This window comes from Bombina bombina, chromosome 3 (assembly GCF_027579735.1).
Source record: "Bombina bombina isolate aBomBom1 chromosome 3, aBomBom1.pri, whole genome shotgun sequence".
NCBI lineage: Eukaryota > Metazoa > Chordata > Amphibia > Anura > Bombinatoridae > Bombina > Bombina bombina.
The window spans coordinates 999,237,342-999,261,948 of record NC_069501.1 but is presented as its reverse complement, the minus strand read 5'-3'; the positions used below and the strand labels follow the sequence as shown (position 1 = coordinate 999,261,948).

Here is a 24,607-nt window from a genome sequence, read left to right as displayed (position 1 = left end):
TACTTAAGGATGGTATTATCTACTCTGGATGATTGTGACAATTTGGTCATTCCAGAGAAATTAGGTAAGATGGACAAGTTCCTAGAGGTTCCGGTGCCACCCCGATGTTTGTCCTATACCCAATGCGGGTGGCGGACATAGTAAATAGGTAGTGGGAAAGGCCCGGCATACCTTTTGTCCTCCCCCCTTATATTTAAGAAATTAGTTCCTATAGTCGACCCCAGAAAGGACTTATAGCATACAAGTCCCCAAGGTCGAAGGGGGCGGTTTCTACTTCTAAACCGCACTTCTAATCCTATAGAAGATAGTTGTGCTTTCAAGATCCTATGGATTAAAGGTTAGAGGGTTTGCTTAAAAAGATGTTTGTTCAGCAAGGTTAACCTTCTACAACCAATTTCATGCATTGTTCCTGTCACTACAGCTGCGTGTTTCTGGTTCGAAGAACTAGAAAAGTCGCTCAATAAAGAATCTTCGTACGAGGAGGTTTTGGACAGAGTTTCAAGCTCCTTTAAAATTGGCTAACTCTTTTTTATTTTAGATGCCGCTTTGCAATTAGCTAGATTAGCGGCGAATAATTCAAGGGATTGCTATCGTGGCGCGCAGAGCGCTTTTTGTTAACATCCCTTTCAAGGGTTAAAACACTGTTTGGCCTGACCTTGAAAGAGATTATTTCAGACATCACTGGGGGAAAGGGCCACGCCCCTTCCTCTGGATAGGTCTTTTAAGGCTAAAAAAGAAGCCAAATTTTCGTCCCTTTCGCAGAAACGGACCAGCCTCAAATTCTACACCCTCTAAGCAAGAGGGTAATACTTCTCAAACCAAGCCAGCCTGGAGGCCGATGCAAGGCTGGAACAAGGGTAAGCAGGCCAAGTCACCTGCCACTGCCTACCAAAACAGCAGGAAGTGTTGGCCCCCGATCTGGGAAGGATCTGGTGGGGGGCAGACCTTTCTCTCTTTGCTCAGGCTGGGGCAAGAGATGGTTCAGGATCCTTGGGCGCTAGAATAGTTTCTCAAGGTTATCTCCTGGAATTCAGGGAACTACCCCCAAGGGGAAGGTTCCAACGGGTCTCAATTATCTTCGAACAGGCATTCTTACACTGTGTAGAAGATCCTGTTAAGCATGGGAGTGATTCATCCTGTTCCATTAGGAGAACAAGGGATGGGTTTTTACTCCAACCTGTTCATAATTCCCAAAAAAGAGGGAACATTCAGACCTATTTTAGATCTCAAGATTCTAAACAAGTTTCTAAGGGTTTCATCATTCAAAATGGAAACCATTCGAACGATCCTTCCTACCATCCAGGAAGGTCAATTCATGTCCACGGTTGGAACCTTAAAGGATGCGTACCTACGTATACCTATCCACAAGGAACATTTTCGGTTCCTAAGGTTCGCCTTCTGGACAAGCATTACCTGTGGCACTTCCATTCGGATTAGCCACTGCTCCAAGGATTTTCACAAGGGTACTAGGGTCCCTTCTAGCGGAGCTAAGAACCAAGGGCATTGCAGCTAGTACTTACTTGGACGACATCCTGATTTCAAGTGTCGTCTCTGTCAAAAGCAAGGGCTCATACGGACATTGTCCTAGCCTTTCTCAGATCTCACAGGTGGAAAGTGAACATAGAAAAAAGTTCTCTGTCCCGTCAACAAGAGTTCCCTTCTTGGGGAACAATAATAGTTTCCTTAGAAATGAAGGTTTTTCTGACAGAGGCCAGAAAATCAAAACTTCTAAGCTCTTGTCAGGTACTTCATTCTGTTTCTTCTTCCTTCCATAGCGCAGTCCATGGAAGTAATAGGTTTGATGTTGCGGCAATGGACATAGTTCCTTTTGCACGAATTCATCTAAGACCATTGCACCTGTGCATGCTCAGACAGTGGAATGGGGAATTATACAGACTTGTTCTCCGACGATACAAGTAGATCAAATAACCAGAGATTCACTCCGTTGGTGGCTGACCCTGGACAACCTGTCACAGGAATGAGCTTCCCGCAGACCAGATAGGTCATTGTCACGACCGACGCCAGTCTGGTGTGCTGGGGCGCGGTCTGGGAAACCCCTGAAAACTCAGGGTCTATGGTTTCGGGAAGACTCTCTTCTCCCGATAAACATAATGGAACTGAGAGCGATATTCAATGCTCTCCAAGGGCTTGGCCTCGACTAGCAAAGGCCAAATTCATAAGTTTCAATCAGACATCATGACGACTGTTACATATATCAACCATCAGGGGGGTAACAAGAAGTTCCCTGGCGATGGAGGAGCATCCGGGGGAGTGGGAACTCCATCTGGAAATCTTTGCCCAAATAACTCAATTATGGGGCATTCACAGACATGGTATCTGATGGCCTTCTCGTCAGAACTTCATGGTCCCTTGTTACGGGTCCAAAACCAAGGGATCCCAAGGCGACTCTATTGGATACAATAGTAGCACCTTGGATCTTCAACCTAGCTTATGTATTCCACACGTTTCCTCTCATTCCCAGGCTGGTAGCCAGGATCAATCTGGAGAGGGCTTCGGTGACCTTGATAGTTCCTGTGTGGCCACGCAGGACTTGGTATGCAGACCTGGTGAATGTGACATCGGCTCCACCATGGAAGCTACCTTTGAGACAGGACCCTTCTTATTCAGGGTCCATTCGAACATCCGAATCTGGTTTTCCTCCAACTGACTGCTTGGAGTTTGAACGCTTGATTTTATCAAAGCGTGGGTTTTCAGATTCTGTAATAGATACTCTTATTCAGGCTAGAAAGCCTGTAAACTAGAAAAATTTACCATAATATATGGAAAAAAATATATCTGTTGGTGTGAATCTAAAGGATTCCATGGAACAAGATAAAAATTCCTAAGATTCTTTCCTTTCTACAAGAAGGTTTGTAGAAAGGATTTTCTGCGAGTTCTCTGAAGGGACAGATCTCTGCTTTAACTGTTTTACTTCACAAAAGGCTGGCAGCTGTGCCAGACGTTTAAGCGTTTGTTCAGGCTCTGGTTAGAATCAAGCCTGTTTACAGACCTTTGACTCTTCCCTGGAGTCTTAATCTAGTTCTTTCAGTTCTTCAAGGGGTTCCGTTTGAACCCTTACATTCCGTAGATATTAAGTTATTATCTTGGAAAGTTTTTTGTTTTAGGTTGCAATTTCTTCCGCTAGAAGAGTTTCTGAGTTATCTGCTCTGCAGTGTTCTCCGCCCTATCTGGTCCATGCAGATAAGGTGGTTTTACGTACTGAGCCTGGTTTTATACCCGAAGGTTGTTTCCAACAAAAATATTAACCAGGAGATAGTTGTACCTTCTTTGTGTCTGAATCCAGTTTCATAGAAGGAACGTTTGTTACACAATTTGGACGTTGTCCGTGCTCTAAAATTCTATTTAGAGCTACAAAGGATTTCAGACAAACATCTTCCTTGTTTGTTGTTTATTCTGGTAAAAGGAGAGGTCTAAAAGCAACTTCTACCTCTCTATCTTTTTGGCTTAAAAGCATCATCAGATTGGCTTATGAGACTGCCGGACGGCAGCCTCCTGAAGAATCACAGCTCATTCCACTAGGGCCGTGGCTTCCACATGGGCCCTTTAAGAACGAGGCTTCTGTCGATCAGATATGTAAAGGCAGCGGACTTGGTCTTCACTGCACACTTTTACACCAATTTTACAAATTTGATACTTTTGCTTCTTCTGAGGCTATTTTTGGGAGAAAGGTTTTGCAAACGTGGTGCCTTCCATCTAGGTGACCTGATTTGCTCCCTCCCATCATCCGTGTCCTAAAGCTTTGGTATTGGTTCCCACAAGTAAGGATGACGCCGTGGACCGGACACACCGATGTTGGAGAAAACAGAATTTATGTTTACCTGATAAATTACTTTCTCCAACGCGTGTGTCCGGTCCACGGCCCCGCCCTGGTTTTTTAATCAGGTCTGATGATTTATTTTCTTTAACTACAGTCACCACGGTATCATATGATTTCTCCTATGCAAATATTCCTCCTTTACGTCGGTCGAATGACTGGGGAAGGCGGAGCCTAGGAGGGATCATGTGACCAGCTTTGCTGGGCTCTTTGCCATTTCCTGTTGGGGAAGAGAATATCCCACAAGTAAGGATGACGCCGTGGACCGGACACACCGTTGGAGAAAGTAATTTATCAGGTAAACATAAATTCTGTTTTCTAAGCCCTTGAAATCTGCCTCTTATCTGAATGCATTTCACAGTTTTTCACAACTAGATGGCGTTAGTTCACGTGTGCCATATAGATAACGTACTCACGCCTGTGAAGTTACCTAGGAGTCAGTGCTGGCTAAAATGCAAGTCTGTCAAAAGAACTGAAACAAGGGGGCAGTCTGCAAGGGCTTTGATACAAGGTAATCACAGAGGTAAAAACTATATTAATATAATCGTGTCGTTTATGCAAAACTAGGGAATGGGTAATTAAGGGATTATCTATTTTTAAACAATAACAATTCTGGATTATACTGTTCCTTTTATGTTCAGCCATTGTTACAGTATATCTTTCAAGCTCTTCAGGAAATTACAAAACGGTTAGTTACATGATATTCCAAAAGAAAGGCATACAAGTATTTAATTACGTAGGCAATATCTCTTTTGTGTTCCCTGAAAACAGTTCCTCTTGCTCACAGCTTTGACATTACTTAAGCTACAACAGATGGACAGTCTACTTTGAAAAATAATTTAATTCTTAGTCCAGACAATTATAAGCATTAGAACACACTCATAATGACAGAATTAATAACCCTTAAAATGTATGAACCTTGTATAAAGGCTTTCCTCGATTCTCATGGTCAAATGTCCTCAGCGATGATGCTGAATCACCCCATATTTTTCTGCGGCTTGCGTCCTCGTTTTGATAGATTTATTTAAAAAATGTTTCTGGTGTATGACGAGATCTAGTCTCAAAAAGGGAGTGCAATTAGTGGATCCTATATATTGATTTATTGATCAGATAAACATTCTTTGGGTGCAGGAAGTACTTTACCAGCCAGTGCTCTGTAACTGAGGGTGATAGATGTGCCTTTTTTTTTGTTTTAGACTCGCTGAATACAGTAATCTAAATTCTCACTAGCAGTGCATTGGCATTCTTTGATGGGTGGAATCCCATATGCTAGACCTAATAACTATACTTAACCTGTCAGCACCAACATTTTGAGCAGGTTTTCTGCTAGCTGGACAGGTTTTTTCATTTCTTGACAATTTACTGGGGAATTAAGACCTAAAACTTTAAAATCTTTGACTTGCATCACCATTGATTTATAGAGTTGGATGCTCTCAATCTAAACTGGAAACTATTATCGGTCATTTGTGTTCCCATTTATGTCAAAGGTTTTTCTTAAAGGGAAACAGGGACAAAGTGGTGGTCTTGCTGCTTACAACACCCACAATTCTTTCTCCTTGAAAAAAAAAAAAATTCTTAAAAGGCAATGGCTCTTTGTGTGTGGTGTTGCTTAACTGAATCAGGATAGAAAAACTGTATAGATTTCACATGCTTTAATATAAAAAACCATAAATGTCTCAATTGGTTTAACAACTATTATAATCCTTTTTTTTTTTTTCTTTCAGGAAGTCACTTGAAGTAGTGAGAATATTTTGTACAGTATGCTTTGGTGGGTCAGGATATCCTAGAGAATAAAGCATGCTGGGATAAAGTGTTGGCCCTGATTCCAGATAATATCCTTTTTTGATATTTTATGTATTTGGGTTTAAGCTTCTCTCATGACAGCACTGTCTATTTCTCATGGTTACTGTCCTCTAATGATCAAGCAGTATAAAATTTGAATTTACTGTAGTCGCAACAAGTGATTATGCTACATAAATACAAATTGGAATTGAGTTTACCTGTCCTATGTGTTCCTTAAAGGGACATGAAGCCCACAATTTTTCTTTTGTGGTTCATATAGAGAATACATTTTCAAAAAGAAAGTTTCCAATTTCTCATGGTATTTTATTGTTATTTTTATATAGAGTATACCTAGATAGGAAATTTACTCTTGTCCGGAGACGTATATGACAACAGCTGCTTTTGAGCACTAGATGGCTGCAGTTTGCACAACATTGTAACATTGCTAAAGGGACCATAAATCAAAATTAGATGATAAAGCATGTCATTTTCAGTTAACTTTTATCAAAATGTTGTTTGTTATATATAACGATTGGTAAAGGGTAGTGTAAGCCACAGACCTTTTCCTTCCCCCCATCTACCAAAGGAGCCACAAGAATATCAGTAGCTGGCAGTCTGTTTCGATTGTTTGGGTCACAACCTTCGGCCAGTGTTACACAAAAATTTGTGTGACTGACCCATTTAAAATAGTAGCTGTACCACCACCATTGCTATGCATAATGCTACTGGGACAAGTTAAAGGGAAACTAAACCCAACATTTTTTCTTCATGATTCAGACAGAGAATACAAATTTAAACTACTTTACATTTTACTTCTATTATCATATTATGGGGTTAGCCAGTCACACGAGCATCTGTGTGCAGCTACTAAGCCTATCTAGAATATGCTTTTAGCAACGAATATCAAGAGAATGAAGCAAATTAGATAATAAAAAAAAAATTGGGTTTCATGACCCTTTAAACATCGCCCTTTGACTTCCTCCCCTGAGAATGCTGGTTGGCTAGAAAACTTCACTGGCTTCCACTGACAGGCTGAGATAAACTGTCAAACTATTATGCTGGTCCTTCCTGGTTTGCACTCATTAGATAATGTCTGCTTGCAAAACATAAAAACATCCACCCAACCGGAAAATATTTTAAAAGAAAAGAAAACCGGTTTTCTTTTCTGTTTTTAGTAAAGCAAAGAATATATCAGAAATTGCAATTTCCGTTTTCTTTGAATCTTCCTAAAACAATAACTTTTACTAAAAGCATTTTTGCCAATGCATGTATATTGCAAATATGTTTATTCAACTATGTAAATTCATTTATGTGCATTTAAATTTGACCAGAATGTCCCTTTAAGAAATATACCAACAGAACTAAGCAAAATTGATAACAGAAGTAAATTGGAAAATTGTGTAAAACGTCATGATCTGCACAGGACATTTTAAGTTTAATTCTGTTCCTTTAAATCCAAAATATGATTTAAAAAAAAATACTTTAAAATTTGAATTTTTAATAGTTTATTCATGCAAATGCAAAGTGTCTGTCTGAAAAGAAGAAAAAATCGAAATGTAATCAATATTTGGTGTGACCACCCTTTGCCTTTAGAACAGCATCAGTTCTTGTAGGGACACTTGTGCAGTCAGGGGTTTTGTAGGCATATAGTCCGGTGCATGATTATATAAAACAGGTGCTAATGATAATCAATTTAATATAGTTTGAAACATAATCAACTTAAACAGCTGTGTAGGAGCAATAAAACAGCGTAGCAGCCAAACTCTTAACATATTACTGAATACAGTTTAATGTCAAGTCATATACTTTGGCAAGACACAAAGTAGTTATGCTGCATCAGCAAGGTCTCTTCCAGGCAGAAATTTCTAGGTAGACAGGTTCCAGATGTGCTCTTCAAACTCTTCTGAAGAAGCACAAAGAAATGTTTAAACCTTGAGGCCAGTAGACACAGTAATCGTCCAACAAAACAGATGAGACACATGCTTCCCTTCGCAATCGGATAATATCCAGTAGTGCCATCAGCTTGAAATTGACAGTAGATGAGTGTACCAGTCCCACTAGTTTCTGTCTGGAGAAGTCTGGTCAGAAGTGGTCTTCATGGAAGACTTGTGGCTAAGCTATGCTTGAAAACACAAGTACTGGAGTGCAGATAAATGACAGCAGGTGCTCTGGACTGATGAGTGAAAATGTGAACTATTTGGCGGTAGCAGAAGGGAGTTTTTTTTTTGTTTTGCCAAAGAGCTGCAGAGTGGTACAAGAATGAGTGTCTGCAGGCAGCATGATGGAGGTTCCTTTCAAGTTTGGGGTTGAGTTGAGGATTTGGTCAGAATGAATGGTCTACTCCATGCTGATATGTACAGGCAGATACTTATCCATTATGCAATACCATCAGGGAGGCATCTCATTGGCCCAGATTTATAATGCAAATGACAACAAACCCAAATATACAGTCAGCCATTTAAAGGGACACGCAAGTCAAAATTAAACTTTCATGATTCAGATAGAGAATGCAAATTGCTTCCATTAACAAAATGTGCAGTCTTTTAATAGTTATACTTTTTGAGTCACCAGCTCCTACTGAGCATGTGCAAAAGAATTCACAGAATATACGTATATGCATTTGTGATTGGCTGATGGCTGTCACATGATACAAGAGAGTGGAAATAGACATAACTTTAAAATTTGTCAGAAAAAAATCTACTAATTTGAAGTTCAGACTAATTGCTATTGAATTGTATTATCATGCAGTTAATTATGTAATTAATTCAAGCACTGTATTTCTAATGGTATTTAACTAAATCAATTTTCTGATATAACTGGAGAAAAATAATCTGAAAAGTTGTCCGAAAAAGAAACCTTTAAATTGACTTGCTGGACTAGTGATTTTAAAATCAACTTTCTACCTGTAAGTGTGAAGACTTTGATTCCTTGACTACCCTTATTCATGTGAGGACTTGCAGCAGGCTTTCAACAAAGCGCGCACTTCCACAGAACGCTGGGAACAAAGTAAAGAAATTTGTGAATCGTTGGTAGGTAACAGGGCATGTGAGAGTATGGGAAGACTTTTTATATGTGGAGATGTTGGTAGAAATTTCTCTTTGAATGGTTAGTTATATCTGAGAGATGTTTTATTACTTAGTTTTTTTTTTATGTATTTTGTTTTCGGTTTACAATGCAATATAAATTTTAGTTTTTTTTTGTTTTTTTTTAATAATAAGCACCTGTATAAACAAGACGCCTACATCTGGTTTAATGCTTATTGCATGTTTCTGGAATACATTCTTATGAATATGTCCTGCTCTGCCAGAATAATGAAACATAATCCCTACTATTGACCAGTAGGTGTGGAAATGTAATTATGTGCTTTTGTATATTTCTAGGTACTTATTACATTGTCTATTTATCCATATAACCTTGTGCACTGCTATAATTAAATGCTTTAGAGATTTGAATAAGCTTTCTCTTGTTAAGGATGAGTGTAGTCAGTCACAGTCATCCATTACTTATGGGATTATATCTCTTCCCCAACAGGAAGTGCAGAGGATCACCCAAGCAGAGCTGCTATACTAGCTCCTCCCCTCATACGTCATATCCAGTCATTCTCTTGCACCTAACTAAAGACAGGTCGTGTGAGAGGACTGTGGTGTGTTTAAACTTTCGTTTTATTTCTTCAATCAAAAGTTTGTTATTTTAAACGGCACCGGAGTGTGTTGTTTGTTCTCAGGCAGCATTAGAAGAGAATCTGCCTGCGTTTTCTATGATCTTAGCGGACGTAACTAAGATCCACTGGCTGTTCTCATACATTCTGAGGAGTGAGGTAACTTCAAAACAGGGGAATAGCACGCAGGGCCCCCCCCTGCATGGAGGTATGTGCAGTAATTTATTTTCTAAGGAATGAATTGACCTGAGAAAATACTGCTAATTACCGATATAATGTAAGTGCAGCCTTAAATGCAGTAGTACGCGACTGGTATCAGGCTGATGAGTATGTAAGTATTCACTGTAGTATTTTTCTGGGGAATGGAATTTCACTCAGAAAATACGGTTAATACTGAAGTAATCTGAGCCTTCATTACTGTACAGTAAAAGCGACTGGTAGCAGGCATTTTAATAACACTTCATAACTTTAAAATTCATTTGCAAAACGTTTACTGTCATGTTAATCGTTTTTGTGAGGTACTTGGTGATAAAAACTTATTGGGCATGAATTTTTACCACATGGCTGTCGTTTTTTCTGCATAAAAACAGTTTTACTGAGCTTCTCCACAGTTGTAATATGAGTGGGAGGGGCCTATTTTAGCGCTTTTTTTGCGCAGTAAAAATTCAGTCAGTCTTCCCTTTCATCTCCATGATCCAGGACGTCTCTACAGAGCTCAGGGGTCTTCAAAGCTAGTTTGAGGGAGGTAATCAGTCACAGCAGACCTGTGAAAGTGTGTTTGACTGTGATAAAAACGTTAATTAATACATTTGTTATCCGTTTTTGATTATCAAGGGGTTAATCATCCTTTGCTGGTGGGTGCAATCCTCTGCTAACTTTATACATTTATTGTACAAGTTTGGTTGCTATAACTAATGTAGTTCACTGTTATTCAACTGTGGCAGTTTTTTTGTGCTTCTTAAACGCGCAGTAGCGTTTTTATATTGCTTGTAAATTTATTGAAAGTATTTTCCAAGCTTGCTAATATCATTGCTAGTCTGTTTAAACATGTCTGAAACAGATGAATCTGTCTGTTCACTATGTTCAAAGGCCAATGTGGAGCCAAATAGAAATTTATGCACTCAATGTATTGATGTTACTTTAAATCAAACTTTGCATGTAAAGAAATTATCACCGGACAACGAGGGGGAAGTTATGCCGACTAACTTCCTCACGTGTCAGTACCCTTCGCCTCCCGCTCAGGAGGTGCGTGATATTGTGGCGCCATGTACATCAGGGCGGCCCATCACAAATCACTTTGCAAGACATGGCTACTGTTATGACAGAAGTACTATCTAAATTACCAGAATTAAGAGGTAAGCGCGATCACTCTGGAGTAAGAAACAGAGCGCGCTGTAATGAATAGAGCCTACGTCTGACACTGCGTCACAATTTGCAGAACAAGAGGACTGAGAGCTTCATTCTGTGGGTGACGGATCTGATCCAGGCAAACTGGATTCAGAGATTTCTACTTGTTAAATTAAGATTGAGAACCTCCGCGTAATTGCTAGGGGAGGTATTAGCGGCTCTGAATGATTGTTAACACGGATTGCAATTCCAGAGAATGTATGTAGGCTGGATAAATACTTTGCGGTATCCAGGTGTGTTACTGACGTTTTTTCCTATACCTAAAAGGCTTACAGAAATTGTTAACAAGGAGTGGGATAGACCCGGTGTGGCCTTTTCACCCCCCTCCTTATTAGGAAAAATGTTTCCAATAAGACGCCACCACACGGGACTTCTGGCAGACGGTCCCTAAGGTGGAGGGAGCTGTTTCTACTTTGGCCTAAGCGCACCACTATCCCGGTAGAGGATAGCTGTGCTTTTTCAGATCCAATGGATAAAAAGTTAGAGGGTTACCTTAAGAAAATGTTTGGTGCAACAAGGTTTTATCTTACAACCCCTTGCATGCATTGCGCCTGTCACGGCTGCGGCGGCATTCTGGTTTGACTCTCTAGAAGAGACCATATCGCACAGCTTCATTGGATGAAATTATGAAACAAGCTTAAAGCCCTTAAGCTAGCTAACTCATTTGTTTCTGATGCCGTAGTTACATTTAACCAAACTTACGGCTAAGAACTCCGGATTCGCCATCCAGGCGCGCAGAGCGCTGTGGCTTAAATCCTGGTCAGCTGATGTGACCTCTTAAATCTAAATTGCTTAATATTCCTTTCAAGGGGCAGACCTTATTTGGGCCCGGCTTGAAAGAGATTATCGCTGACATTACCCGGAGGTAAGGGCCAATGCCCTGCCTCAAGATAGAGCCAAATCAAAGGCTAAGCAGTCTAATTTTCGTGCCTTTCGTAACTTCAAGGCAGGAGCAGCATCAACTTCCTCCACTTCAAAACAGGAAGGAGCTGTTGCTCGTTAGACAGGGCTGGAAAGCTAACCAGCCCTGGAACAAGGGCAAGCAGGCTAGGAAACCTGCCGCTGCCCCTAAGACAGCATGAAGTGATGGGCCCCCTATCCGGAAACGGATCTAGTAGGGGGCAAGGCTTTCTCTCTTTTGCCCAGGCTTGGGCAATGAGATGTCCAGAATCCTGGGCGTTGGAGATCATTTCTCAGGGATATCTTCTGGACTTCAAAGCTTCTCCTCCACAAGGGAGATTTCATCTTTCAAGGTTATCAACAAACCAAGTAAAGAAAGAGGGCTTTTCTATGCTGTGTACAAGACCTCTTGCTAATGGGGGTGATCCACCCAGTTCCGCGGACGGAACACGGGCAAAGATTTATTCAAATCTATTTGTGGTTCCCAAGAAAGAGGGAACCTTCAGACCAATCTTGGATTTAAAAATCCAAAACAAATTCCTAAGAGTTCCATCATTCAAGATGGAAACTATTCGAACCATCCTTCCCATGATCCAAGAGGGTCAATACATGACCACAGTGGACTTAAAGGATGCCTTACCTTCACATACCGATTCACAAAGATCCATTACCGGTATCTAAGATTTGCCTTCCTAGACAGGCATTACCAGTTTGTAGCTCTTCCTTTCGGGTTAGCTACGGCCCCAAGAATCTTTACAAAGGTTCTGGGCTCACTTTCTGGCGGTACTAAGGCCGCAAGTCATATCGGTAGCTCCGTACCTAGACGACATTCTGATACAAGCGTCAAGTTTTCAGACTGCCAAGTCTCATACAGAGATAGTTCTGGCATTTCTGAGGTCGCATGGGTGGAAGGTGAACGTGGAAAAGAGTTCTCTATTGCCACTTACAAGGATTCCCTTCCTAGGGACTCTTATAGATTCTGTAGAGATGAAAATTTACCTGACAGAGGCCAGGTTATCAAAACTTCTAAAATGCTTGCCGTGCCCTTCATTCCATTCAACACCCGTCAGTGGCTCAGTGCATGGAGGTAATCGGCTTAATGGTAGCGGCAATGGACATAGTACCATTTGCGCGCCCTGCATCTCAGACCGCTGCAATTGTGCATGCTAAGTCAGTGGAATGGGGATTACTCAGATTTGTCCCCTCTGTTAAATCTGGATCAAGAGACCAGGGATTCCCTTCTATGGTGGCTTTCTCGGCCAAATCTGTCCAAGGGGATGTCCTTCCGCAGACCGGATTGGACGATTGTAACAACAGACGCCAGCCTCCTAGGTTGGGGCGCAGTCTGGAATTCACCTGAAGGCTCAGGGGATCATGGTCTCAGGAGGAGAAACTCCTTCCAAAAAACATTCTAGAATTAAGAGCAATTTTCAATGCTCTTCTGGCGTGGCCTCAGTTAGCAACTCTGAGGTTCATCAGATTTCAGTCGGACAACATCACGACTGTAGCTTACATCAACCATCAAGGAGGAACCAGGAGTTCCCTAGCGATGTTGGAAGTCTCAAAGATAATTTGCTGGGCAGAGTCTCACTCTTGCCACCTTGTCAGCGATCCACATCCAAGGCGTGGAGAACTGGGAGGCGGATATTTTCTAAGTCGCCAGACTTTTCATCCGGGGGAGTGGGAACTTCATCCGGAGGTCCTTTACCCAACTGATTCATCGTTGGGGCAAACCAGATCTGGTTCTCATGGCGTCTCGCCAGAACGCCAAGGTTCCTTGTTACGGATCAGGTCCAGGGACCCGGAAGCGGTGCTGATAGATGCTCTGACAGCACATTGGGTCTTCAACATGGCTTATGTGTTTCCACCTTTCCCGATGCTTCCTCGAGTGATTGCCAGGAAGCAGGAGAGAGCATCAGTGATTTCTAATAGCGCCTGCGTGGCCACGCAGGACCTGGTATGCAGATCTAGTGGACATGTCGTCTTGTCCACCATGGTCCCTACCTCTGAGACAGGACCTTTGGATTCAGGGTCCTTTCAACCATCCAAATCTAGTTTCTCTGAGGCTGACTGCATGGAGATTTGAACGCTTGATTCTAATCAAAGCGTGGATTTTCGGAGTCGGTTATTGATACCTTAATACAGGCTAGAAAGCCTGTTACCAGAAAAATTTACCATAAAATATGGCGTAAATATTTATATTGGTGTGAATCCAAGAGTTACTCATGGAGTAAGGTTAGGATTCCTAGGATATTGTCTTTTCTACAAGAGGGTTTAGAAAAGGGTTTATCGGCTAGTTCATTAAAAGGGACAGATTTCAGCTCTGTCTATTCTTCTGCACAAACGTCTGGCAGAAGTTCCAGACGTTCAGGCTTTTTGTCAAGCTTTAGCAAGGATTAAAGCCTGTGTTTAAGACTGTTGCCTCCGCCGTGGAGCAGTTCTTAACGTTCTGCAAGGCGTTCCGTTTGACCCCTTCATTCCATTGATATCAAACTGTTATCTTGGAAAGTTCTGTTTTTAATGGCTATTTCCTCGGCTCGAAAGAGTCTGTTATCGGCTTTACATTGCGACTCCCCTTACCTGATCTTTCATTCAGACAAGGTAGTTCTGCGTACTAAACCTGGGTTCTTACCTAAGGTAGTCACTAACAGGAATATCAATCAAGAGATTGTTGTTCCATCATTGTGTCCTAACCCTTCTTCAAAGAAGGAACGACTTTTGCACAATCTGGACGTTGTCCGTGCCCTGAAGTTTTATTTGCAGGCAACTAAAGATTTTCGTCAAACTTCTTCCCTGTTTGTCGTTTACTCAGGACAGAGGAGAGGTCAAAAGGCTTCGGCTACCTCTCTCTCTTTTTGGCTTCGTAGCATAATACGTTTAGCCTATGAGACTGCTGGACAGCAGCCTCCTGAAAGGATTACAACTCACTCTACTAGAGCTGTGGCTTCCACCTGGGCCTTTAAGATGAGGCCTCTGTTGAATAGATTTGCAAGGCTGCAACTTGGTCTTCACTTCACACTTTTCAAAATTTTACAAATTTGATACTTTTGCTTCTTCGGAGGCTGTTTTTGGGAGAAAGGTTCTATGGGCAGTGGTTCCTTCCGTGTAAAGATCCTGCCTTGTCCCTCCCGTCATCCGTGTACTTTTAGCTTTGGTATTGGTATCCCATAAGTAATGGATGACCCGTGGACTGACTACACTTAACAAAGAGAAAATATAATTTATGCTTACCTGATAAATTCATTTCTCTTGTAGTGTAGTCAGTCCACGGCCCGCCCTGTTTTTTACGGCAGGTCTAAATTTTAATTAAACTCCAGTCACCACTGCACCCTATAGTTTCTCCTTTCTCGTATGGTTTTGGTCGAATGACTGGATATGACGTATGAGGGGAGGAGCTATATAGCAGCTCTGCTTGGGTGATCCTCTTTGCACTTCCTGTTGGGGAAGAGATATAATCCCATAAGTAATGGATGACCCCGTGGACTGACTACACTACAAGAGAAAATGAATTTATCAGGTAAGCATAAATTATATTTTTTTTTGGTGGGGGGGGTGTATTTTTGTATTCTATTTTTTTTTTCTCGTGTTTTTTAATTTATTTCCTATGTTACTAAAAGCTTTTGTATCTGTAAAATGTTTGCTTGTTGCTGGTATTGAGTATTTCTTCTACAAGATACGAGTCCACGGATTTCATCTATTAGCTCCCTCCCTTCCATCCACCCCCAGTCATTCTCTTTGTCTGTGTTGGTACTAGAAGAGGTAAAGTGAGGTGTTTTAGTTTCTTCAATCAAGAAGTTTTTTTTATTTTAAATGCTACCAGTGAGTACTATTTTCCTCAGGGAAGATATGGAAGAAGATTTCTGCCCTGAGGCTGATGATCTTAGCAGATGTAACTAAGATCCATGTTGGTTCCCACAGAGCTTCTGAAGGTAGTGAAATCTTCAGTGTGGAGAACGGTTACATGCTACAAGCAGCATTGAGGTATGTTCAGTCCTTTATTTCTGAGGAGACTTGGTATATCAGAACTGGCTGACATTTTTTTCCCTGCAAGGGAAGGGGTAAGCAGTAGACCTGTAAACAAAGGGTATTACTGAAAATCCTGTGTTTATTTATTTCATTGACATAGTACTGGGCTTAATGCAGCAAAGGACTTATTGCAGCATATATCAGGACACTGGGAGAGGCAGCTTAACGTTTTTTTATTTGGAAAGAGAACAAATAATCAATATGGCTGTTTAGTGAGTTTTTGTTTAGGGGACCACATGGCTTATTGATAAACCGCTTCCCATGAGGTTGTACAGGCTAATGCGAACGTCGTCCATGATGGGCGGGGGCCTATTTCCGCACGCTCAGACGCACAGTTTACTCTGACCGAGAAGGCAGCAGGCATTAGCTCCGGTTGGGCCTAAACTGATCTGTTAACCGGATCGTTGTCGAGTCATTTTGCAGTACCCTGGGGGCAGGTAGGCACCACAGCAGAAATACAAAAGGACAGTAGGTGACGCTTATAGGACAATAAAAGCTAATAAACCTATTTAGGTAGGGATATTGCGAGAATCTATTTGCTGGTATACTAATAACTAATGTACTAATGAGTGTGTTTAAAATACAATATTCTTACATACATTCAATAAAAACATATAATAACATGATATTCGTAAAAATAGAATCTAATAATAAATTATTAAAACAATATAAAAATGTAGACACCGGTGTCCAAAAAAATAAATCTATACAGGTAAGTGCTATATGCAAAATTCTATGACAAATGTACTAAATTCTAGGACAAAATTATGCTGGTATGCAATAACGAACAATGATTAATGTGTATGACAGTTATAGGTATACATCAATCCTGTATGGAATGGAGATCGATATGATAGATCAGCTGTTTCACTTGATGCGGTTAGAAAAGTCTTTAAAATGTATTTTGGATATTTGATACTAAAAAGTGGAATTAGCAATATTTATGTTGCAATATTTAGGATCGGTGAGTTATAAAATTTGTTACAATTTGTGTCATCTGAGTAATAGAAGAATAGATGGCAGAATTTCTTTCCAAGTTCTTAAATGTTGCTTTGATCGTTAAATATGTAAAGTTCTTTTACTTACAGTTTTGTGTACCAGCTTCACAACGGCTAACCCTTCAAGGTAAAATATTCTCAGGGACTCCGTTTTCACTTGGACTTTATGAGGGTTTATAGCTAGTATTTTTTAGCGCTATATATTAGGTGCTGTTTGTGGTTTTGTAGGTGTCAGGCTTCACAGTGGTTCCTAACGGTTAACGTTATATTTGTGTTTCTGTAGTGAAAGGTGATCTTTATGATAGGCAAGCTCCACAACGGCTAACCTTTCTGGATTTTGCTTCCTATGGTTCCGTCCTGCTTGAGGTTCTGTAGTGCTGTATGCTTCTTGTAGGTGACAAGCTCCACAACGGCTAAACCTATCTGGGCTTTGATTCCTGAAGGTTCCGTTCTACTTGCTATTCTATAGTGCTGTATGCTCTTTGTGGGTGGACAAGCTCCACAACGGCTCACTTTTCTGGATATTAATCCTAGGGATCCGTTCTGTCTTGTATGTTTGTATATCCTTTTAGTGTATATACTGAATGTTTCCAGGTGATAACATGGTTACTATTTGAAAATTTTGAAAACTGTCTTTACTGGTCTTTTTCAAATGCTGGTGATGTGTGCACCACAATCCAGTGGGGTCCAGGTCAGGTGATCTACGCGTTTCGGCGGGGATGCCTTTGTCAAGATACCCTGACTGGAATTCAAATCCTCCTTTTAAGCACTTTTCGGGTTTTAACCCTTTGTGTTCCTTTTTGTTTTAAGCTTTTCTCATTGTTGTAAATCTTGCTTCTCCAATTATAACATATTGCTATTCCACATTGGACGTATTGTCTTTTCATTTTAGAACATATGTTATTCAATTCATAAAGACATCAAGAATTTGGTATAAATAAATAAATATATATGTACATAGGTAAAGTGGTGCAGGAGATTTTTTTCTAATTTAAATTAGTTAGTAAATTAATTTGGTATAAATAAATATATAAGTGCAGGGATGCCGATGATATTTTCTAATTTAATTAATTGTATTCATTATGTGATGTATATCATTAGTTTTTTAATGTTTGTATGTCTTAATAAAACAGAGTATGTATTATAATGGATTCCAACCTTAGTTCTGTTTTCTAGTGTGTGTTTCTGTTTTGCAAATGTTAATATATACAATTTGTGTAGTATAATTCTTTTTGTAAGCGCACTTGGATATTGCTCATAATATTCTCATTATTATATTAATAGTTTTATTTCGTTTATCAAGATGCTTTGATTTAGATAGGATTCTGGGTATAGGCTGTGTGGATGTAGTGCAGAGCTTTCCAAACTTTTCAAGTTGGTGACACACGTTTTAGACCTACATCATTTCGCGACACAGTAATTCAGTTTGTACTAGCAAAAAGGAGGTTAAACTAACTTGTTTTAAGAGATACGGACACATACATAAACTTATATAATAACGAAATGTATTTACAAGTAAACAGTATGTATGTGCAAGAATAAAAAAAGTTTAATAACCCCAATAGCTACTTACTATTTTAATGTGATGTATGAGGTTGATGGGATTAACACAATTTCTGAATATTTGGTGTAATATTAGCTAAAGACACTCATTTTCATCATCAAGCATTTTTAAGTTTCCACTTCCTATCCATATATCAAGAAGCAGGAGCAGCAATGCACTACTGGGAGCTATCTTAAAAAAACCCCCACTGACTCTGACTTCAGCTCAGCATTTAATCTGCCGCCTTCAGAGCTCGGTGAGTCCGATTGACTACTGCCCGCGCTGCAAACACACTGCTGTCACACTCACTGACTACACAAGCAGTCACCAACCGATTAAGGAGACTACACGTGCAGTCAGGAGCAATGTGCCGCCAAAGCCGCCAATGGGAATAGTTTCAGTTCCCACTGAGCCTGCACCAATTGGTTAAGATGATCTGTGACTCACAAGGTATCAATCACGTGTCAACCATGTGATATGCGTGGCAGGCAGGCGGAAAGTCAGAACCAAAAAAATAAATAAATTTAAAAAAAATAGTGCTGAAGCAGGGACACACCTACACCCTGCTGCCGACACACTAGTGTGTCCCGACACACAGTTTGGAAAGCACTGATGTAGTGCTTTGATGCTCAGAACATTGGTTTGTATTTAAATTTTGATTAGACAATAGTCATCAAAATCTTTATAAGTACATAGATAAAGCGGTTACATAAATTTTGTTAAATATTGGTTAGTTAATTTGATTAATGTATTTATGATAGAATATATATATATATATATATATATATACTATATATATATTTTATTTTAGAACAAGTTATATATTGGTTTTATGTTCGTTTTATATGATAAGTTGTTACCTAAAATTTGCACTTATTTCAGAGTTATCAGTATATGTGAATTTTTTGGTTTTTAAAATATTGTTTCTAAGCTCAAGATCCTGGTGTTTTATACCACTGATCACAGTTGTTAGTGTTTTTTTTCGTTTGCATTATAATTATGTTATTGTATTTTATTATATTATTTGATTCAAGTCTAATTCTGAGTTGAGTTATATATTGGTTTTATGTTCGTTTATATAAGTTGTTACCTAAAATTTGTCACATATTTCAGTTATCAGTATTTGTAACAAAATTTATTGTACCGCTTTATGTACTTATAAAAGATTTTGATGACTATTGTCTAATCAAAATTTAAATACAAACCAATGTTTGAGCATCAAAGCACTACATTCACACAGCCCATACCCAGAAATCCTATCTAAATCATAGCATCTTGATATAAATGAAATAAACCTCTATTAATATAATAATAATAATGAGAATATTGTGATCAATATCTAAGTGCGCTTACAAAAAGAATTATACTACACAAATTGTATATATTAACATTTGCAAAACAGAAACACACACTAGAAAACAGAACTAAGGTTGGAATCCATTCTAATACATACTGTTAATTAAGACATACAAACATTAAAAAACTACATGAAATACATCAACATAATTAATACAATTAATTAAATTAGAAAAATTCATAGGCATCCCTGCACTTAAATATTTATTTATGTATTTATACCAAATTCTTTACTAACTACTTAAATTTGAAAAAAAATCTCCTGCACCACTTTACCTAGGTACTTATTATTATATTTTATTTATTTATACCAAATTCTTGATGTCTTATGAATTGAATAACATAATATGTTCTAAATGAAAAGACAATATGTCCAATGTGAAATAGCAATATGTTATAATGGAGAAGCAAGATTTACAACAATGAGAAAAACTTAAAACAAAAATCAACACAAAGGGTTAAAGCCTGAAAAGCGCTTAAAAGGAGGATTTGAATTCCATTCAGGTATCTTGACAAAGGCATCCCATCCCGCCGAAACGCGTAGAGGATTGTGTGCACACATCACCGGCATTTGAAAAAGACCGGTAAAGACAGTTTTCAAATAGTAACCACGTTATCACCTGAAACATTCAGTATATACCACTAAAAGGATAAACAAACATACAAGCAGAACGGATCCCTAGGATTAATATCCAGAAAAGTGAGCCGTTGTGGAGCTTGTCACCCACAAAGAGCATACAGCACTATAGAATAGCAAGTAGAACGGAACCTTCAGGAATCAAAGCCCAGAGAGGTTAGCCGTTGTGGAGCTTGTCACCTACAAGGAGCATACAGCACTACAGAACTGCAAGCAGGACGGAACCTTAGGAAGCAAAATCCAGAAAGGTTAGCCGTTTGTGGAGCTTGCCTATCATAAAGATCACCTTTCACTACAGAAACACAAATATAACGTTAACCGTTAGGAACCCACTGTGAAGCCTGACACCTACAAAACCACAAACAGCACCTAATATATAGCGCTAAAAATAGTAGCTATAAACCCTCATAAAGTCAAGTGAAACGGAGTCCTGAGAATATTTACCTTGAAGGGTTTAGCCGTTGTGAAGCCTGGTACACAAAACTGTAAGTAAAAGAACTTTACATATTTAACGATCAAAGCTACATTAAGAAACTTGGAAAGAAATTCTGCCATCTATTGTTCTATTATTCAGATGACACAAATTGTAACAAATTTTATAACTCACCGATCCTAAATATTGCAACATAAATATTGCTAATTCCACTTTTTAGTATCAAATATCCAAAATACATTTTAAAGACTTTTCTAACCGCATCAAGTGAAACAGCTGATCTATCATATCGATCTCCTTTCCATACAGGATTGATGTATACCTATAACTGTCATACACATTAATCATTGTTCGTTATTGCATACCAGCATAATTTTGTCCTAGAATTTAGTACATTTGTCATAGAATTTTGCATATAGCACTTAACCTGTATAGATTTATTTTTTGGACACCGGTGGTCTACATTTTTATATTGTTTTAATAATTTATTATTAGATAATATTTTTATGAATATCATGTTATTATATGTTTTTATTGAATGTATGTAAGAATAAATATTGTATTTTAACACATACTCTCATTAGTACATTAGTTATTAGTATACCAGCAAATTGATTCTCGCAATATCCCTAAATAGGTTTATCTTTAATTGTCCTATAGCGCCACCTACTGTCCTTTTGTATTTTTGTCCCAACACTTTTTCTTGAGGAGTTTAAGTGTGTTTTATGGTGTAGCTGCTAATCTTAGAAGTTTGTATCTAGACTATCTAGACTTTGTTGTTCCATTTGAGGCACCACAGCGGTGCAGGGGTCGTTTTTTTCAAATCAAATAATTTTTTTGCTATAAATATCTTTTAGAGGTTAATTTCACCCTTTGCACTTAGGGTGCAATCATTTTTTGCCACTATTGAATATGTGTAGTTAATTGTATAGCGTTTTATAACGTTTTTTTAGGCAGTTTGGGAAAAATTGTGTGCTTTTTTATTTCTTAAAGGCGCAAGTACACGTTTTAAAAAAAAAATGGTTTAAATCAATAAATAAAGTGTTTAACGGACTATTGTGGTTATTACTAGTCTGTTCAACATGTCTGACATTGAGGAAACTCATTGCTCTGTGTTTAGAAGCCATAGTGGAACCCCCTCTTACATTGTGTACCTCTTGTACTGAAAGGGTCTTACATTGTAAAAAGCATATTTTAGGTAAAGAAAGTGTGCCTAAGGATGATTCTCAATCTAAGGAGAATCAAGATATGCCATCCAGTTCTCCCCAAGTGTCACAACCTTTTAACGCCCACACAAGCGACGCCAAGTACCTCTAGTGAGTCTAATTCTTTTACTCTGCAGGAGATGACTGCAGTTATGTCAACTACCCTTACAGAGGTATTATCTAAATTACCAGTGTTGCAGGGTAAACGCAGTAGGTCAGGTATTAATGTGAATACTGAATCCTCTGATGCTTTATTGGCTATATCGATGTACCCTCACAGTGCTCCGAGTTGGGGGTCAGGGCATTGCTGTCTGAGGGAGAACGTTTAGACTCAGGAAATGTTACCCTCAGACAGATTCGGATATGATGTCCTTTAAATTTTAAGCTTGAACCACCTCCGCCTGTTTACTTCTGGAGGTTTTAGCGACTCTGTATGATTGTGACCCTAATGTGATACCACCAGAGAAATTGTGTAAGATGGACAAATATCTAGAGGTACCTACTTACACCGATGTTTTTCTGGTTCCTAAAAGAATTTCGGAAATTGTAAAAAAGGAATGGGATAGACCAGATATACCGTTTTCTCCCCTTCCTAATTTTAAGAAAATGTTTCCCATATCAGACACCATTCTGGACTCTTGGCAAACGGTCCCTAAGGTGGAGGGAGCTATAATCTACCCCTGGCTAAGCGCCCAACTATACCTATTGAGGACAGTTTGTGCTATCAAAGACCCTATGGATAAAAAGTTAGAGGGTCTTCTAAATTATTTATTCATCAGGGTTTTCTTTTACAACCTACGGCTTGCATTGTTCCAGTTACTACTGCAGCAGCTTTTTGGTTTGATGCTCTAGAAGAGTCTCCTAAAGGTTGAGACTCCATTATATTACATTTTGGATAGAATTAAGGCTCTCAAGCTAGCTAATTCTTTTATTACATATGCCGCTTTTCAAATTGCTAAATTAGTGGCGAAAAATGCAAGATTTGCCATTTTAGTGCGTAGAGCGTTATGGCTCAAATCTTTGTCTGCTGATGTGTCATCAAAATCTAAGCTTTTAGCTATTCCTTTTAAAGGTAAGACCCCTATTCGGGCCTGAATTGAAGGAAATAATTTCTGACATTACTGGAGGTAAAGGCCATGGCCCTACTTAAGTCTGTTAGGGGTAAACAAAATAATTTTCGTTCCTTTCGAAATTTTAAAGGAGGACCCTCTGCTTCCTCCACAAAGCAGGAAGGGAATTTTGTTCAATCCAAGTCAGTCTGGAGACCCAATCAGGCTTGGAATAAAGGTAAACAATCCAAGAAGCCTGCTGCTGCTGCTACAAAGACAGCATGAAGGGGCGGCCCCCGATCCGGGACCGGATCTAGTAGGGGGCAGACTTTCTTGCTTTGCTCAGGCTTGGGCAAGAGACGTTCAGGACCCCTGGGCACTGGAAATCGTGACCCACGGCTATCAACTGGAATTCAAGGGTTTTCTCCCAAGAGGGAGATTTCATCTTTCACAATTATCTGTAGACCAGATAAAGAGAGGCGTTCTTACGCTGTATAAAAGACCTCTATACCATGGGAGTAATTTGTCCCGTTCCAAAACTGGGGCAGGGGTTTTACTCAAATCTTTTTGTGGTTCCCAAAAAAGAGGGAACTTTCTGACCCATTTTAGATCTCAAGTGTCCTAAACAAGTTTCTCAGAGTTCCATCACTCAAGATGAGCATTATACGAACAATCTTACCAATGATCCAGGAGGGTCAATATCTGACTACCGTGGACTTGAAGGATGCATACCTTCATATCCCTATTCACAAGGATCATCAGTTCCTAAGGTTTGCCTTCCTGGACAAACATTTTCAGTTTGTGGCTCTTCCTTCGGGTTGGCCACAGCACCCAGGATCTTCACAAAGGTTCTAGGGTCCCCTTCTAGCGATTCTCAGACCACGGGGCATAGCAGTGGCCCCTTATCTGGACGATATTTAGATCAGGCGTCAACTTATCTGACAATCTCACACGGACACAGTGTTGTCTTTTCTGAGAACTCACGGTTGGAAGGTGAACATAGAAAAGAGTTCACTAGTTCTACGGACAAGGGTTCCCTTCTTGGGAACTCTGATAGACTCTGTAGACATGAAAATATTTCTGACGGAGGTCAGAAAATCAAAGATTCTAAATACTTGCCGAGCACTTCAGTCCATTCCTCGGCCATCAGTGGCTCAGTGTATGGAGTAATTGGATTTATGGTAGCGGCAATGGACATCGTTCCGTTTGCTCGCTTTCATCTCAGACCACTGCAGCTGTGTTATGCTAGGTCAGTGAAATGGGGACTATGCAAATTTATCTCCTCAGATAAATCTGGATCAAGAAACCAGAGAGACTCTTCTTTGGTGGTTGTCGCCAGATCATCTGTCCCAGGGGACGTGTTGGTGATAGTGACAACGGACGCCAGTTTTCTGGGCTGGTGGTGCAGTCTGGAATTCCCTAAAAGCTCAGGGTGTTTGATCTCAGGTGGAGTCTCTACTTCCAATCAATATTCTGTAAACTGAGCAATATTCAATGCGCTTCAGGCGTGGCCTCAGTTGGCTTCGGCCAAATTCATCAGATTCCAGTCGGACAATATCACGACTGGCGTATATCAATCATCAGGGGGGAACAAGGAGTCCCTTAGTGATGATAGAAGTATCAAAGATAATTCGATGGGTGGAGGCCCACTCTTGCTATCTATCGGCAATCTACATCACAGGAGTAGAGAACTGGGAAGCGGATTTTCTAAGTCGTCAGACTTTTCATCCGGGGGAGTGGGAACTCCATCCGGAGGTGTTTGCCTCATTGATTCGCCA

The 24,607-nt window shown here is 39.7% G+C and overlaps 1 protein-coding gene across 1 annotated transcript in view; it reads left to right on the top strand.

The window, feature by feature from the left end:
* Nucleotides 1-24,607, top strand: part of PRIM1 (DNA primase subunit 1) — a 199,340-nt gene that overhangs the window by 24,000 nt on the left and 150,733 nt on the right. Inside the window, exons 7-9 of the mRNA XM_053708150.1 lie at nucleotides 1,599-1,614; nucleotides 5,581-5,673; nucleotides 8,564-8,646. Coding sequence (XP_053564125.1) covers nucleotides 1,599-1,614; nucleotides 5,581-5,673; nucleotides 8,564-8,646 — 192 coding nt within the window. The remainder of the gene's footprint in view (nucleotides 1-1,598; nucleotides 1,615-5,580; nucleotides 5,674-8,563; nucleotides 8,647-24,607) is intronic.